Source organism: Ranitomeya variabilis, chromosome 5 (genome assembly GCF_051348905.1).
Source record: "Ranitomeya variabilis isolate aRanVar5 chromosome 5, aRanVar5.hap1, whole genome shotgun sequence".
In the NCBI taxonomy this organism is placed as follows: Eukaryota; Metazoa; Chordata; class Amphibia; order Anura; family Dendrobatidae; genus Ranitomeya; species Ranitomeya variabilis.
In genome coordinates this window covers 273170673-273190097 of record NC_135236.1, presented here as the reverse complement: position 1 = coordinate 273190097, position 19425 = coordinate 273170673, and the positions used below count along the sequence as shown (strand labels likewise).

Genomic DNA, 19425 nt, shown 5'->3' with positions numbered 1-19425 from the left:
TCCGGTGTCCAGCACCGTTCATCTCCTTTTCCGAGTGACTTCACCGATCTGCAAACTGTCCAGTTCACGGGCGCTCTGCGTTACCGGGAAGTGACTTTTACAACATAAGACTATGGAGCGTCAGAACGAGGTTCCAAAGACTTACATTGTAATAGTGCAAAGAGCAAATAAGCCAACTAATCGCAAATGTCGTGATGTCATTCAGTAGAGGTGAAGAATGACTCTTGACACTGGAGAAAGCAGTGGTAGGTGAGTATATTAACACACTCACACTACATTACATGCACGTATACTGTACACACATTTAATTAATACAAAACTTAATGGGAGTTCTTCTTTAATGGAAAAGCTATGATGTTTTTACTGATTTACGTCCACAGTGGATTATGTACTGAGAGATGAATAATGGATATTTTATGAAAATATAGCAAGAAGTATTAAGGTAGCTTGCAATACAAAAATAAGAAATCATAATTTTAGTCTAAAATGTTGAGTTTTAAATAGTCCTACCACTTGAGGGTACAAGCAAAAAAAATGCACAGCTTATACAAATGGGTCTATGCAGAATTTTCAGTGTCAGAATTTCCCATTAGTTTACCTGTTGTATAAACAGGCAGATGAATTCTAATTATTAGTACATTTTTTCAAATACAATTTTTGACTATAAGCAGAAGGTTCTAGCAGCTCTCCTACTCATTTTGCTTTGTTTTACTTTCCTGCAGAATATTTGTACCAAGTGCTGAAATTTAACCAGTGTTCAATACCAGATGAGGTAAGACTTGTCCATTTAGAATCAACTACTAAACTGCCTTTGTAGGTCAAGATACTGGCATAATGGGTACTTAAGGTACATCAGTCTTATCTTCAAAATCCTACACAGGTCCTTGTTAAAGGGTCATTCACATCTCAGCCATTCATATCTGTGATGAATGTATGAAGGCCCATCGGCCGGCCACAGAAGGTAGGAAATTTGGAAATAATGCTCTTATACATTGATATTGCCATCTCAGCCATGAACAGGTAAACAACCATTAATCGTTAAAGGGGTTTCCACTACTCGGACAACCCCTTCTCAAATTGTATGCTGGCCCCCCCAGTAAAATAATAACACTTATAATCACGTCCGCTGCCGTTCCAGCAGTGTCAGCACTGGCTCACCTGGGGATTGTGTGTCATGGTTATGTCACACTATCCCTGTGGCCATGTTGGCTTCACTCTCCCGGCCTTCTGGCGGATCATATTCATCTGGAACAAGTAAGAGAGCACCTCCCAGACCGATGCATTGTGTGATGTTGGTATTATGTCCCCCGATGGGCACGTGACGGATTACTGTAGCATGCAGTTATTATGCAATACAGCATGGTCACATGAACACTAAAGGACACAGTGCCGACACCAAAGGAGCAGTGCCGGGGAGTAAGATGATTTTCTTTATTTTACGTTGCATAATTGAGTGATTAAAGTAGAAGACAACCGTTTTAATTTATTCATATTTTTATAGCAGTCGCTGCACCAGTTTTTTTTTTTATTCATTTATTTTTTTTACGCAAAATCCTATATCCTCCACTACTATACAGTATACAATTTGGATATTGAGCTCAATGTATAAACAGTGGCTGTAGGCAGCCAGTATGGTGGCTGTTAAAGCCAGTCTGTTACCAGATTTCACAATACACTGCGTGCAGAATTATTAGGCAAGTTGTTTTTTGGATCACATGATACTTTTTTATACATGTTGTCCTACTCCAAGCTGTTCAGGCTTGAGAGCCAACTACCAATTAAGTAAATCAGGTGATGTGCATCTCTGTAATGAGGAGGGGTGTTGTCTAATGACATCAAAACCCTATATAAGGTGTGCTTAAGTATTAGGCAACTTTCTTTCCTTTGGCAAAATGGGTCAGAAGAGAGATTTGATGGGCTCTGAAAAGTCCAAAATTGTGAGATGTCTTGCAGAAGGATGCAGCAGTGTTGAAATTGCCAAACTTTTGAAGCGTGATCACCGAACAATCAAGTGATTCATGGCAAATAGCTAACAGGGTCACAAGAAGCGTGTTGGGCAAAAAAGGCGCAAAATTACTGCCCATGAATTGAGGAAAATCAAGCGTGAAGCTGCCAAGATGCCATTTGCCACCAGTTTTGCCATATTTCAGAGCTGCAACGTTACTGGAGTATCAAAAAGCACAAGATGTGCGACACTCAGGGACATGGCCAAGGTAAGGAAGGCTGAAAAACGACCACCTTTGATCAAGAAACATAAGATAAAACGTCAAGACTGGGCCAAGAAATATCTTAAGAATGACTTTTCAAAGGTTTTATGGACTGATGAAATGAGAGTGACCCTTGATGGGCCAGATGGATGGGCCAGAGGCTGGATCAGTAAAGGGCAGAGAGCTCCACTCCAACTCAGACGCCAGCAAGGTGGAGGTGGGGTACTGATATGGGCTGGTATCATCAAAGATGAACTTGTGGGACCTTTTCGGGTTGAGGATGGAGTGTAGCTCAACTCCCAGACCTACTGCCAGTTTCTGGAAGACAACTTCTTCAAGCAGTGGTACAGGAAGAAGTCAGTATCGTTCAAGAAAAACATGATTTTCATGCAGGACAATGCTCCATCACATGCCTCCAACTACTCCACAGCGTGGCTGGCCAGTAAAGGTCTCAAAGAAGAAAAAATAATGACATGGCCCCCTTGTTCACCTGATCTGAGCCCCATAGAGAACCTGTGGTCCCTCATAAAATGTGAGATCTACAGGGAGGGAAAACAGTCCACCTCTTGGAACAGTGTCTGGGAGGCTGTGGTGGCTGCTGCACGCAGTGTTGAGCGTAAACAGATCAAGCAACTGACAGAATCTATGGATGGAAGGATGTTGAGTGTCATCATAAGGAAAGGTGGCTATATTGGTCACTATTTTTTTTTTGTTTTGTTTTTGCATGTCAGAAACGTTTATTTCTAAATTTTGTGCAGTTATAGTGGTTTACCTGGTGAAAACAAACAAGTGAGATGGGAATATATTTGTTTTTTATTAAGTTGCCTAATAATTCTGCACAGTAATAGTTACCTGCACAGATATCCTCCTAAGATAGCCAAATAAAAAAAAAACCCACTCCAACTTCCAAAAATATTAAGCTTTGATATTTATGAGTCTTTTGGGTTGATTGAGAACATGGATGTTGATCAATAATAAAAATAATCCTCTAAAATACAACTTGCCTAATAATTCTGCACGCAGTGTACAATCAGCAAACATTATTAAATAGATCAACAACATATAATAATATAGGAAGAAGCTGGAATGAAACGTACATAGGGGTGGAGGGACACAGTGATGTTTCTTTGCTTTTGGCTGCCGCCAAACGTATATGTTAGTAGGTAATACCCGAATCCCTGTCCTACATGCTGGGCCATTCCAATTATGTTTAGCTTTGGAGCACTAGGGCAGTTTAATATCTATTTGTTGATGTATATGAGCACACTGTTGTAAAGATACTCCCTTGGCTTTCCATATAATGTATATTCTCCATCATCTGATCATCCTACATATTCCCTCTGTTGAGGCTCCTTTTTATACCTATTTTTTCCCTGCGATTTATTTAATCAGTGAATTGGTGGAGTGGTATTATTAACACCTTAGTGACAGAGCCAATTTTGGTACTTAATGACCAAGCCAATTTTTACAATTCTGACCATTGTCACTTTATAGCTCTGGAATGCTTCAATGGATCCCACTGATTCTGAGACATATTGTTTCGTGACATATTGTTCTTCATGGTAGTGGTAAAAATTTTTCGATATGACTTGCGTTAATTTATGAAAAAAACGCAAATTTGTCAAAAATTTTGAAAGCTTTTAATTTTTGTGCCCTTAAATCAGAGCGTCATATCGCACAAAATAGTTAATAAACAACATTTCCCATATGTCTACTTTACATCAGCACAATTTTGGAAACATAATTTTTGTTAGGACGTTATAAGGGTTAAAAGTTGACCAGCGATTTCTAATTTTTCCAACAAAATTTACAAAACCACTTTTTTTTAGGGACCATTTCACATTTGAATTGAGTTTGAGGGATCAATATAACAGAAAATACCCAAAAGTGACACCATTCTAAAAACTGCACCCCTCAAGGTGTGCAAAACCACATTCAAGAAGTTTATTAACCCTTCAGGTGCTGCACGAGAACTAAAGCAATGTGGAAGGAAAAAATGAACTTTTTATTTTTTTCGCAAAAATTTTTTGGGAAACCAACCTTTTTTTATTTTCACAAGGGTATCAGGAGAAAATGGACCACAAAATTTGTTTCTCCTGAGAATGCTGATACCCCGTATGTGGGGGAAAGCCAATATTTGGGCGCATGGCAGAGCTCAGAAGGAAGGGAGCACCGTTTGACTTTTTGAAAGCAAAATTGGCTGGAATCAATGGCGGTGCCATGTCGCGTTTGGAAACCCCCTGATATATCTAAACAGTGGAAAGACACCACTTCTAGCTCCAACCCTTACACAGCCCTATCCCTAACCCCAACACACCCCAAACCCTAATCTCGGCCCTAGCAATAACCCTAACCACAACCCTAACCCCAACACCACCCTAAACACAACACCCCAACCCTAACCCCAACACCACCCTAAACACAACACCACAACCCTAACCCCAACACAACCCTAACCCCCCAACGCCACCCTAACCCCCAACACCACAACCCTAACCCCAACGCAACCCTAACCTTAACCCCCAACCCAAGCTCTAACCCTAGCCCCAATGCTAACCCTAGCTATAACCCCAACCTTAACCCTAACGGAAAAAAATACATTTCTTTATTTTATTATCTTTACCTAACTAAGGGGGTGATAACACACCCCAAACTCCAATCTCAATCCTAACCATAAGCCTAACTACAACCCTAACACCAACATCACCCTAAACACAACACCACAACCCTAAACTTAACCGTAGCCCCAATCCTAACTCAGCCCAACCCTAACCCTTGCCCCAACCTGAAACCTAGCCCCAACGCTAACCCTAGCCCAACCTTAACCCTAGCCCCAACAAAGACCCTAGCTATAACGCCAACCTTAACCACAATGGAAAAAAATACTTTTCTTTATTTGATTTTACCTTACTAAGGGAGTGATAAAGGGGGTTTGAATTAATATTTTTTTATTTTGATCACTGTGATAGGGTCTATCTCTTATTGCTGCCATGTGCCGGCCGGGAGATCTCATCGGGCACCATTTTCTTCCCAGAAGAAGATGTCGAGGGCCGAGGAACACAGCCGGTGCGATCGGGGACACCGGAGGTACTGGGGGGCTAGGGAGGCCCATTTCTCTCTCCTCTGATGTGCTAGATCATATCAGAGGAGAAATAAATAGGAGGTTTTTTTTAATGCACTACCCAGGTTAATTTGATTAATCCCTAATACTCACAGTTTTAAGCATGCACTTAAAACGCATTTCTTCAGACTGGCCTACCGCCTCAACACATTAATCTAACTATCCCTGTGTTGCCCATTCAAAATTTTTAGCATAACCAGGTTCTTTGGATCATGCTCTCATACGCCTTATGCATTTAATAGCTCTCTGTGTCTTTCCTTTTTCATATTCTAGCTGATAACCAGTTCATGCAGCATTACATGAACACCCCATTTCTTACATTATGGCTGGTCCGAACAACAAAAGCAATTGTTACCATCCACCTTTCGTGTCTCCCCTATTTCCTCATAGATTGTAAGCTTGCGCGCAGGGCCCTGATTCCTCTTAGTATCTGTTGATCTATGTGTTTATTGTTATGCTTAATGTCTATTGTATGCACAAGTACCCTCTAAAATGTAAAGTGCTGCGGAATATGTTGGCTCTATAGAAATAAAATTATTATTATTATAGGAAATCAGACTTTTTTTGTGGTCTCCGTTATTCTGTGAATAACGGTGATCGCAACACTGGGGTCGGTAAAAACCGACCCGTATCATGTTCTTCGGGGTCTCAGCTACCCCCGCCAGCCAAGACTCCAGAGATTTTCCTGGGGGGCGCTATACCCTTATTTCTCAGCTCTGCCACCGTTAAAAGGCGCATCGGTGGTCGTTAAGGGGTTAAATTGATAGATTAGACTTAATCAGACTGTTGCATTAGGATGGCTTTATAAGTGTTTTATAACTTCAGCTACAGAATGAGCGCTCATGTAATGAATTTAACCCCCTCCCGACAGACGCTGTACATGTACGGCGCTATGGGAGGTGCGGGACACCCAAATGGAGATTTCCTATAATGAGTCAGTGTGAATGCCATGTGGCCTATGATGTCCAGAGTAACTCTGCTGCCTCATTGTATTGTTTGGATCTGTTTGGGGATTCATCTGAATCACTTCATTCGGAGATTTAGATGGAAACCCCCATGTAAGTGCTCAGCGCCGAGCACAAGATAAATGTGATCCAAAATGTTATGTAAAATGTTCCCAATAACAGCTTCAACTCAATCCACAAAAAAAGCAAGTCCTCGCTCAGGTCCGTCAATGGAAATATAGGGGGCTTTCATGTTACTGACAAAGTCTCTGGAAAAGTGCTGTGGCTCCTCACCCCCCAAAACAAATCCAGCGAATTATGCGCTCCCAAATCCAAATGCTCCTCTCTCTTCTGAACTGCACAATGTGCCTAAACCACAGTTAGCGTCCACATGTTTGGCATTTCTGTAGCTATGATAGCCCACTTAACTTAAGGGGTCCATGTCTCCAGAAGCATAAGCTTGGCACAATGTATGGGTATTACAATGTAGTGAGCACTACAACATACTGGGCACTGCAATTTATGGGCACTACAATGGCAGATTTGCAATTTTTACACAGCAACATTCACTGGTGCTTGTTTCTGGCAAACACCCATGGAGTCAAAATCTTCACTGCTACTGTAGATAAACTCCCAGAGAGGGTGTGATTTTCAAAATGGAGTCACTTGAGGAAGTGGGGGGGGTCGTCTCTGCTCTTCTAGCTCTATGGGGCTCTGTATATATGGAGCCATCAAACTTTCATATGATAATTTGTTCTCCCAGAGTCAAACAGCGCTCCTTCCGTTCTGGGTGACGTTGTGTGGATAAGCAGTACTGTACAGCTCCATATGGGGAATTGCTACATTCAGTAGAAATTGTGTGACAAAGTTGATGTCATTTTTACCAATTTTACCATGTGACAATGTAAAATCTGGGGTTAATACAAAAAAATGTGTGTCAAAAATGTAATAATTTTTTCCTCTCCGCCCAAGGGTATAACATTTTGTGACCCACCCCTGGTGTCAATATGATCACTGTACCTCTAAATTAATTAAATCGGAAGTGTAGTTTGTAAAATAAGGTCACTTATGGGGGGTTATGCTGTTCTGGCATCTCAGGAGTTCTCCCAATGTGACATGGCACCTGAAAACTAAAACAACAAAATCTGCTCTATAATGTGGCGCTCCTTTGTACTGTGCCTCAAAAGTAGCTTTCAAGCACATGTGAGGTATTGGCTTACTCAGGAGAAATTGCATATTTTGTGGTCTATTTTCTCCTTTTATCCTTTTCAATACTTGGGGCCAAAATAACATTTTAATAGAAAAAAATTGTAATTTTCCATTGAATTCAAGAGGTGTAGTTTCCAAATTGGGTCACTTGTTGGGGTTTCTGCTGTTTTGGCATGTCATGGGCTCTTCAAATGTGACATGGCATCCGCAATCTGTTCCAGCCAAAATTGCTCTTCAGAATACAATTGGCGCTTTCTTACAAGCCCTGCAGTGCGCCCAAACAGTAGTTTCCATCACATATGAGGTATCCACGTACTCATGACAAATTGCATAATCAACTGTATGGTCCATTTTCTGCAGATACCCTTGTGAAAATGAAACATTTTGGGCTGAAACATTTTTGAGGGAAAATTTTTTTCTTCATTTTCATGGCTCAACATCCTAAAATTCTGTGAAGATAAGTACCCTGAGGGATGTAGTTTCCAACATGGTTACCTGTGAGGGGTGTTCACTGTTTAGGCACAGCATTCCACCGAATTATGCGCTCCAAAAGGCAAATGGCGCTCCTTTCCTTCAGAGCCCTGCTGTGCACCCAAACAGTTGTTTTCGACCACATATGGAGTATCGGCGTACTCAGGAGAAATTGCAAAACAAATTGTATGGTTCATTTTCTCCTGTTATCCATGTGAAAATGCAAAATTTTAGATGAAAGGAACATCTTTGTGGGAAAAATTAAAATTTTCACTTTTTCATTCCACATTGGTTTAATTCCAGTGATGCGCCTAAAAGGTTAATAATCTTCTTGAATGTGGTTTTTTGAGCACTTTGAGGGCTGCAGTTTTTAAAATGGTGTCACTTTTGAGTATTTTCTGTTATATAGGCCCCTCAAATTCACTTCAAACGTGATATAGTCCCTAAAATAAGGTTTTATAAATTTGTTGGAAAACAATCTAACTTCCTAACAAAAAAAAAATACATTTAAAAGATTATGTTGATATAAAGTAGACATATGGCAAATGTGATTTTATACATTATTTTGTACAGAATAACTAAGGATGGTTTAAGGATATAAAAACTGACAGTTTTAAAATAGTGAAATTTTCGCCCAAAATCCAATATTTTCACAAATAAAAGCAAAAAAGTTCTACCTAATTTTTCTACTAACATAAAACACAAAGTGTAATGGAAACACAATGTCAGAATCACTGGGATTCGTGAAAAGTGTTCCAGATTTATTACCACAAAGTGACACAGGAAAAAAACTGTAAAATTTGGCTTGGTAAAAACACGTTTCAGGGCGAAAGGGTTAAAGAGATCCTTTCACCGGTTTTATCATGGTAGACTGGTCACATCATGGAATAATGACTGTCGAGCTGGATAAAATGTAGTTTTTACTTTCTCATCTCTTTTGCAAAGGTATTAGTATAGTTTGCATGATAATTTTTGCTAAGACTAAGGTGGCGTTAGCAGATTCAGCTATATAGATGGTCACTTCTTCCCCTGCATGATATTGATCATCATAAGCAGGAGGTGTTATGCAGTGTGGGAAAAATAAGAACACAACCCCAAAGAATATCAGACCCAGCTTTCTCTATGTGAGACAGGTAATGACCCACCGCCCTGCTCCCCTCACTGGTGGCACCCATTTTGATTTCAAACAGGAGTACAACAGAGCTGCTTGTCATTACAAACAATTCTTGCTGCTCTCCTCTCACAGCACTGTCAAATTTGATGTTCTTCCCTCCTGCTACACTGACTGCTGTGAAATAAATTTGCAACAATAGTTTGTAATGACACACAGCACTGCTTTACTCCCCTGCCCAGTTTGTAATCACAGTAGATACTGAAAGTGAGATTAGAGCTGTGTTATTATGCATTTTACACAGGGAAATTTGGGCCTGACATTCTCTTGGGGTGGGTTCTTTTTTTTCTCTCTGCATGACGCTTCCTGCTTAAGATCGACCAAAGTCATGGATTGTAAAAAGACTAATCTCTGCTAATGCCCCCTCTTAGAGAAAACTAGAATCAAATCTTTGCACACTAGCATTTCTTTCAACGGAAATAAAAACATTAGCAATAAAATAATGTTTTATTCTGCTTTTCAGTCACTATTCCATGATTGGTTAGTTTATCTGGAGAAAGGTCCACTTTATGTGTACTCCATTTCCACCCATTCAGCCTGACTGCTTCAGTTTGTACAGAGCAGTGAGATCTCAGCAACAGCAAGGAGGAGGCTCACTGAGGAGCTGTCAATCAGTCAACGTGGGCCGAGAGCAAGTTAAATTATTTCAGTGCAGAGATGATACACTGCTTAGGCTGGAATATCCATTCTATTTATGTTATGCTTTGGAAATGGTTATTTATAGAAGCAATGCCTTTATTTTAGGGTATGTACATGATCAGATTCCATTCATTTTACCCGTGGCACACAGGAGGCGATTACAAACATCTTTGCAATGAGAAAGACCTTAAGATGCTTCCTTGGGTGCGAGAATTCAAGTAAGCAATACTTTTTTTTTTTTTTTTTTAAGTGACATCTAAGCTATTTTATTGAAAATGTAGTATATAGAGTTATGGTCAACATTATTGGCACTGCTGAATACTAGGTAGACCATGTAAAATATGTCCTGAAATAGTGTTTATAGTGAATCTGCTTGTATACAAACTTCAGTTTGGTCCAGAAAAATACAAAACACAAAAATAAAATGAAAGCTTGGCAGGAAAAAAAAACATAGAGACTTTAATGCTTATCACCTTACCTCAAATGATCGCAATGGTACAATTAGATTGCAGGTGATTTCCTGCAATTGGGGGTACAGCTAGGTCTCAGGAATGGCATGGGAACATCTCAACTTGGAGCCGGCTGCTACACACAGCTGAGCTCCTCCTGGGTGTGATGTGACCTGGCCTAGCACCATTTCAACCCTTAGAATGCCAATGCCAGTAGTGATAGAGACATGTGAGTTTGACAGGAGGGGGATCACTAATTTTTGACATTGTGGGAAGCGATGGGTTGAGCCTAATGTCAGCCTATCAGATCCCACAACAGGCAGGGACAGTCAAACACTTACAGGTTATACAATGCAATGTACAAAGTTACTTATTGTGCAAAAGTAGCAAAACAAATAAAAACAATATAAATCTGTTTATTTGTTTAAATTGCCTCCCAAACAGTGTGATAAAAAGTGATCAAAAAGTTGCATCTACTACAAAATGGCGCCAATGGAAAGTGAAGCTAATTAGGAAAAAAAATTAAGCCTTTATAGACCTCCACTGATGGAAAATTATGAAAGTTATAGTTCTCAGAATATGTAAAAGACAAAAACAAATGTTTTTCTTTTCCAACAAGTCTATTTATTCATTGTCAAAAGTAACAGAAAATAAATATACCCATCTATTTGGTTTGTCATATTGCTGACCCTCTGGATAAAGTGAACACTTGCAGGATGGTCAAAGCCGTAAAATTTAAAATGCAAAAAATAACTGCACACTTACTGTATTGTTTACATACCTTCCCATAAAGATTTAATAACTTTAATGTAAAGAAGTTATATTCACCCTGAAATGATGCCGCTGACAAACACTACATGCTGAAAAACACAAGCCCTCGTATGACTGTTGCCCAAAATAATATTGGAAAGCTACAATAAAAAATAAAAAAAAATAAAAAATGAAAGAAAAATATGGACTATCATATAGGACAAAACTGGCTGTGACATCAAGGAGTTAAAGGTTTGAAGATACATGGCACTGCTGTGGAGGTGGTGCGCAAGAAGTGTCCACTCATTAATGTATAAAACCACTTGGCACTCAAGAGAAAATACATGCAGATTATAGCTTTATTATAGGCAATCCAGAACTTCTAACGTTTCGGCCCTATAGTCAGTCATTCCTCAGATACTGACAGTCATAGGGTATACAGATAAGCTGCAGTAATAAGCACAGGGGAAACGTGATCACAATCGCCAAGAGATGAGTGTCTTCTCTTGGACAATGTGATCGCATTTTGTCTGCGCTTATCACTACAGCTCCTTTGTATACCTCATTATAGTCCATATCTGAGGGAGGTCCAACTATAAGACCTAAACGTTTTAATTTCTGGATTGCCTACAATAAAGCTATAATTTGCATATATTTTCTCTCTCAAGTGCCAAGTACTTTTATATAATACCAAGTCTTTAAACTCCATTTCTATTCCCTGTTCACAATGGCTTCAAAGGGAGATTCGTAGTTAAAATTCTGCGCTGCTGCTGAGATGAATTTCAGGAGAGTATAGTTGATTCACAGTGGTTTTATTCAACGCGTTTCAGGGGTCTCATGCCCCCTTCATCAGGAAATACTACAATGTTCACAATGGCAAAGACAAGACAAGCAGTCTAAATGGTAGAAGATTATCTCCAAAGACCTTGACATCCAGGCTTCAACATGTTATCAAGAAGTTTGCTACTTAAGAATCTTCCAGGATACAGTGTAAGTAGGACAGTTAATGAAAGAACAACACGATACTCAGACCAAAATGTGCCAGAAAAAGTACAACCACATCTAAAGAACGTCAGGCTGAGCTGCAAACATCTGGACTGATGGTTTCAATCTGTAAGACATTTAGCACACTGAACAAAACTGGGCTCTATGAGCATAGGCCGAGGAGAACCCTACTGTTTAAAGACGACATTACAAAGTGTTATTGAAATTCATCAAAAGTCACAGAAAGAAATCACAATTCAGGAAATGTTCTATGGACAGATGAATCCAGACTAGCATTCTTTGGCAGTGCGTTCCAGCATTGTTCTTAATCATGATATAATGAAGCCTATTAAGAAAGTGTACCACAATGTTTTGGGGCTGCGTCGCAGTCTCTGGGGTGTGCGTATGTGTTACAGAAACAATGAAATTGAAACATTATCAGAATATTTAAGTTCAAAATGAGCTTCAAAGTGTATGTGAACATGATGTATTTTTCAGGTGGAAGGCTCCTTGAATCCAAGAGAAAAATCCATAAAAACCCACCATAAATATTGAACATATGTCAAAACGACTCGCTTCACGCAAGTTCCATTCTTTCTAATGTCTTTCAATCAACTCAAACTTTGAAAGCTGTAAAGCAGCTGAAAGAAGTGATCCCTTCTTTCTTCTGGTGGAATTATGAATAATAAAAAAAAAAGCTGCCGCAAAAGACATTAAGAAGAATGTCAGAAAAGACGCTTCAGGAAAAGTACTGCCGGTGTTTTCCTAAAGCGTCTCCTGCTTCAAAAATGATGCGGGTATGCTGGTGTCTAAAAGACACTGTGTGCATATAAATGTACAAACACTAGGTTTGAATATAACAAAATGGAACCTACAGGATAGGAGGATGAAGGAAGCACAAATCCAAAAGTACATAATGGTTGAGAAGGAAAAAAATGGACTGATCTAAGGTGGCCAGCAATGAGTCCTGCTCTTAATCCAATGGAAAATCTTTAGAGAAAGCAGAAATCTGCTTTTGGGAAAAATATATTTACAAGCATTCAAGACAGACTTGCAGTGGAAGAAATTACCAACATACAGGTGCAAGATGGCTACAAAAACATTTGGATGTGGTCATTGTTGGCAAAGGTTGTGAAATCAAGTTTTAGGTAACGATACCGTTAATCCTGTCCATGCCATATTCTATGCTTCTTCTCTATTTGTTATATGAAATGACTGCATGTACAACATATGTCGACAGATCAACTTTTTAGTTCAATGTACATTGACAGGCTATTAAAATATTCTAATGTTACAAAGTTGGTACATATAACTACGGTAATTTCCGGAATATATTGGCCTTTTTATTATAAACAACTGAGGTAGTCAACAATAGTGACCACAAAACGTATTATCATATAGATTTGACTAAATAAAAAATATATATATACAAGTGGGGAAGAACTCATGGACGCACCTAGTGGGACAATGCAACCGCTACCTGAAGCTCAAGGAATGCTAAAAACTATTGATTTCAACAGGAGCTATATGTATAAATCTATGCCGTAAGCTTTGGCTAGTGGCCGCTAAAGGCAGCTTTTAACATTAAATAAGTTTGTGATGAGAATCAGTAGAAGCTCGGTATGACATAACCACATATAGTACACATGTAATATATATATTCTTTATTAGATACTGCCTGCTTCTCATTGAAGTAACCCTATGGACATGTTTAGTGGGCACATCAGGAGTATTTCTGGGGTACATGCTGAATGCACGGTACATCACAAAATATGCTGTAAACCCTGCCTAAAGATTTTAATGTCAAAACGTTCTGCCATAGCTTCTAAGTACATTTCTTTTCTCCGTGTTCTTCCATAGTAAGTTTGACCTCTACACGAAAACAGAAGATTTGCCTGACGTGGAGAATCTCCGACCATATTACCAAGGCTTAGTAGACAAGTATTGTCCTAGGGTGTTATGTTGGTGATCTTATCCTTCCCTGCTTATTTCTAGTTCCTATATCAAAATCTATCTTTATTTTTGCCAGATATTTTTTTTTCATTTATTTTACCTAAAGTTATTGGTGTTTGATGTAGCAATTTGAAGTGTAATAGAGAACATGTTGTACCAAACCATCTTTTCCACCACTGCACTAAACTAGTAACACAATGAAAAAAACTCTCCTGCAAATGCAGATCCATGGAGGGTAAAAGATATACTGTCCATGTACTATAAAAACTGGCCCATATTTTCAGGTACCGGCCAGAGGTTTGGGTTCACAAATCCTAAATAGAAATGTGCACATATCTTGAAACAAACTTTAATAGGAAATTAAAGAATTAGAGTAAATATTGAAATAAAGAGAATAAGTTAGGCCTCCTCCTTTTATACATTTAACAGCAATTATTTGTTTAAAACGTAGATACAGTATTGTAATCATTTTCTGTTATCATTCTAGTGCATCCTAAGTTAAAAATAAAGCAACTCTGCATTGGCTTGAATAATAAGAATCCTCCTTTCTTTGACGTCCTATAGCAGCACACAATGGGTTAATTAGTTAGCTTCCTACTTAGAAACAGAAGACATGTTAAACAGCAGTAATTAATAAATTATGCAAATTAGCTTAACGATATACACATAAGGCCTCCTTCACACGTCCCGTGTTTCCAGTACGTGTGGCATCCGTTTGTTCGCGGATCCCACATGTATCCATTATAGTGTATGGTTCTATGCACATGTCCGTTTTTTCCAGCAACACGAATGAGAAGGGCCAATACAAGTATATGCGAATAGAAAGGGAAGCGGCAGCACTCATCAGTCTTCAAAGCAGGTAATACTTTATTGCAATAAAATCTTCACGGCTCGGGGGTGCATATACAACAGTGTATATGCAGGTACTTCTCCTGGCGTCATGTCCGTCCATTCACAAACCTGTTGAAGCGCTCGAGCAGCGCGAAACGGCCGTCGTTTGACCTGTACACTCTGTTGTATATGCACCCCCGAGCCGTGAAGATTTTATTGCAATAAAGTATTACCTGCTTTGAAGACTGGTGAGTGCTGCCGCTTCCCTTTCTATTCGCATCTGCATTGTTATGTTTTCTCGGTCCAGCACCTGAGGTCTAGCGGCCAGATCATGCTGACAGCCTAGGTGTTCATTCATCTAGTGCCTTGGTGGTGCGGTCAGCTGTTTCTTGATTGAATGACAATACAAGTATATGCGTTCGTTAAAAACACATACAGCACATGGGTGGTATCAGTGTTTAACATTGAAAAGTATAGGAGAAGCTACAGTCGTGCTCAAATGTTTAAATACCCTGGCAGAAATTTTGCTTTCTTGGCATTATTTTCAGAGAATATGAAAGATAACACCAAAATGTTTTCTCCACTCAGTTAGTAGAAGGGGGAAACCATTTATTGTCAAACTACTGTGTTTTCTCTGTTTAAATCATAATGACCACCCAAAACATCCAAATGACCCTGACCAAAAGTTCACATACCCCATTTCTTAATACTGTGTATTGCCCCCTCTAACATCAATGAGAGCTTGAAGTCTTTTGTGGTAGTAGTGGATGAGGTTGTTAATTTTCTCAGATGGTAAAGCTGCCCACTCTTCTTGGCAAAAAGCCTCCAGTTCCTATAAATTCCTGTGCTGTCTAGCATGAACTGCGCACTTGAGATCTCCCCAGAGTGGCTCAATGATATATAGGTCAGGAGACAGATGACCACTCCTGAACCTTCATTTTGTTCTGCTGTAGCCAATAACAGGTCGACTTGGCCTTGTGTTGTAGATCGTTGTCATGTTGTTAAGTATTTGCTGATAACGTGATGCATTCATCTTTTCCTTCAACTTTGACCAAGTTTCCTGTGCCTTTACAGCGCAAACATCCCCAAAACATCAGCAATCCACCTACTTTACAGTAGGAATGGTGCTGCGGAGACAAAAACAATCTATGAGCACGCCCAAGATACTCAAAGAACACCCGAGCATGCTCGGAAAACTCGAGTAACGAGCACACTCGCTCATCACTAGTATAGCCATTTAAACCCATTTGTGTCAACTTCTGTGCATGTTATCAGGCCAAAATCACCCGGGTATGTGAACTTTTGATCATGGTAATTTGGATGTTTTGGGTTATCATGATTTAAAAAGAGAAAACACAGTATTTAGGCAATAAATGGCTTCACCCAACCACTAACCATGAGTGGAGAAAAAAAGTTTTGGTTTTATCATTCATATTCTCTGAAAAAGGCCAAGAAAGCAAAAATTCTGCCTGGGTATGTAAACTTTTGAGCACAACTGTATGTAATTTATCTATACTGGAAAAACACTGATGGTAAAAAGGGACACACGGATGACACACTGATGGTAAAAAAGGACACACTGATGGAAACCACTGATTACACCGGTATTATTATTATTTATTTATTTATATAGCACCATTGATTCCATGGTGCTGTACTTGAGAAGGGGTTACATACAAATTACAGATATCACTTACAGTAAGCAAACTAATAATTACAGACTGATACAGAGGGGCGAGGACCGTGCCCTTGCAGGCTTACATTCTACAGGATGGTGGGGAAGGAGACAATAGGTTGAGGGTTGCAGAAGCTCTGGTGTTGGTGAGGTGGTAGCTTCAGTAGTGGTGAGGAGGCAGCAGGGTCAGTGCAGGCTGTAGGCTTTCCGGAAGGGTGGGTTTTCAGGTTACGTCTGAAGGATCCAAATGTGGTTGATAGTAGGATGTGTTGAGGCAAAGAATTCCAGAGGATAGGGGATATTCGGGAGAAGTCTTTGAGGCGGTTGGGTGAGGAGCGAATAAGTGCGGAGGAGAGAAGGAGGTCTTGGGATGACCAGAGATTACGTGAGGTAAGATATCGGGAGATTATCAGTTACTGGTACCTGAAAGGAGGCAGGCAGGGTACACACACAGTATTTTCTTCTTGCAAAAGAATATGGATATTTTATCATTTCGATATCACAGCATACATGAGTCCCTCAGCTCACTACTGTATACATGAGGTGTTTTCATGTTCCTCGGATCTATGGTACACAAGGTGTTGTCATGTTGGTCTCTGGCTGTGCTGCATATATAGAAGGCTTACTTTTCTACCCCGGCTTTAAATCGCTTAACTCCTTCATGTTATCTGCTGTACATGTACGGTGCAAGTCAGAAACAGATTTATGACGCCCGCCTATTATCCAGCAGGTAATAGCTGTGAAGCACTAGCAGGACCTGCCTCTAAAAATCGCCGGTGGCACAAAGCGCCGACCGTGATTGCTAACTTATTAAATGACGTTGTCAATCTATGACAGCGGCACTAACAACGCACCAACATGGGTGCCCATCATTCTATGCACCCATCGGCACGCCCATGAAGTGGACGCAGGTTTCTGATAAGTTGCTGTGAGAGCTGGGGGTCTGTTGGAAGACCTCTGTACCTGTCATTACAGAGCTCTCTTGACAACCTGCCTGTGGCTGGGCTTCAAAGGAGATTTTTTATTTTTACTTTATGCAGCAATACTATAACAATGCTGCATATAGTACAAGTGATCAGACGATCACATGTTCATGTCCTCTAAGGAGACTAACAAGTATAATGAAAAGTTCCAGAAAAAAAAACAAAACCCAAGTTCAAATAACCCCTTTTCCCCCATAACACATGCAGTATTGCCGAATTCAGAAAAGACCAGTAAAAATATAAAAATGATTGACCCGATCGGTGAACAGAAAAAAAATTAAAGAACACCAAAATTAATTTTTTTTGGGTTGCTACAAAAAATGCTTAGCGATCAAAGGATTAAAAAATGTACAATTGATGGAGAAAGGTATTGTTTCAACCTATGTAACTATTATATTTAACTGAAATTGTTAATAAAAATGTCTTGCTAAAAAAAAAAAAAAAAAAAAAAATCAATCACAGAACTCCATTGACCAAAAAATAAAAACGTTACAGGTCTCGAAAAATGGCAACACAACCTCCCCAAATTTTCTTTTCAAAATACTGATTTTTTTTTCACCACTAAAATAAAAAAAACTCAACATGTTTGGTATCACCATAATCACACTGATTAGCAGAATCAATTGTAAGGTCATTTATACAAAAAAATATACATCATAAAAACAATGTCAGAATTGCAGGATTTTTTTCTCACAATTCATGCCCACTTGGTACTCCCCTCCCCTCCCCCCCTTCCACCATTTTCCTGTACACTTTGTGGTAAGATTAAGGCTATGTGCACACGTTGCGGTTTTTACCGCGGAGCCGCAGCGTTTCTGTAGCTGTGGGTCCGCAGCAGTTTCCATTGTGTTTACAGTTACATGTAAACCTATGGAAACCGCAATCCGCTGTGCACATGCTGCGGGAAAAACCGCGCAGAAACACAGCGGTTTACATTCCGCAGCATGTCACTTCTTTTGTGCAGAATCGCAGCGATTCTGCACACATAGGAATGCATTGATCCGCTTACTTCCCGCATGGGGCTATGCCCACGATGCGGGAAATAAGCGGATCATGTGTGGATGGTACCTGGGGTGGAGGAGAGGAGACTCTCCTCCAGGCCCTGGGAACCATATTTGTGTGTGAAAACCGCAAAACAAACCGCGATAAAACTGCAGGGATAACCGCAGCGGTTTTGCCCTGCAGATTTATCAAATCCGCTGTGGGAGAACCCGCAGAGGACCCTCCCTACGTGTGCACACAGCCTAATGGTGTCATTCAAAAAAAGAAAAAAAAGAAGTCCTCATTTCTATATGGACATAAAAATAAAGTTATGGCTTTGAGAAGAAGGGGAGGGAAAAATGAAAACGTAAAAATGGAATTTGGCCGCATCTTGAAGGGTTAAATGCAATATACCGGCAAATTACACCGTTCTCTGAAGGTAAATAGCATTTACGAACATGACAAGTTCCCTTTAAAGTTAATATTATCGCATGATACATGCTACAATTAATAACATTAGAATAAATGTTAAATTTAAAAAAATAAAAACATCCTGTCTAAATTATCAGGCTAATATCAGAAGACATGCTCATGGATACGTATACAGGTAATTTTACGAAATCATAGAATGCTAGAGTTGGAAGGGACCTCCAGGGTCATAGTGTCCAACCACCTGCTCAATGCAGGATTTTGATCCAAGATAAACAGAGTGGTGTTTTCGTTTCCATTTCCTACACAAACTGGAAAATATTTGTTACGTTGTTAGTGAACTTTTCATTCTTAAATTTAACTCCTTGTTGTTTTTTAACAAAAAAAAAAAAATCACAAACTGCCATAATCATCAACATGAACACTTGAAATAGATCACTCTGTTTGTAATGACTATATAGTATATGAGTTTCACTTTTTGTATTGAAGAACTGAAATCAATTAATTTTTTGAATGATATTCTAATTTTGTGAGATGCACCTGTAGTAAGTTTTTTTCAGGCTAGGTTTATACAATGCAGGATTTGATGCACCAGCTTTAGGCTAGGCTTATATCAGTGTTATGAATT

At 39.5% G+C, this 19425-nt stretch overlaps 1 protein-coding gene across 1 annotated transcript in view; it reads left to right on the top strand.

Annotated features, from left to right (window-relative positions):
- Positions 1–14437, top strand: part of MIOX (myo-inositol oxygenase) — a 64592-nt gene extending 50155 nt beyond the window's left edge. The window contains exons 8-10 of the mRNA XM_077264333.1: positions 723–772; positions 9868–9980; positions 13806–14437. Coding sequence (XP_077120448.1) covers positions 723–772; positions 9868–9980; positions 13806–13914 — 272 coding nt within the window. The 3' untranslated portion in view covers positions 13915–14437. The remainder of the gene's footprint in view (positions 1–722; positions 773–9867; positions 9981–13805) is intronic.
- Positions 14438–19425: the final 4988 nt, after the last annotated feature.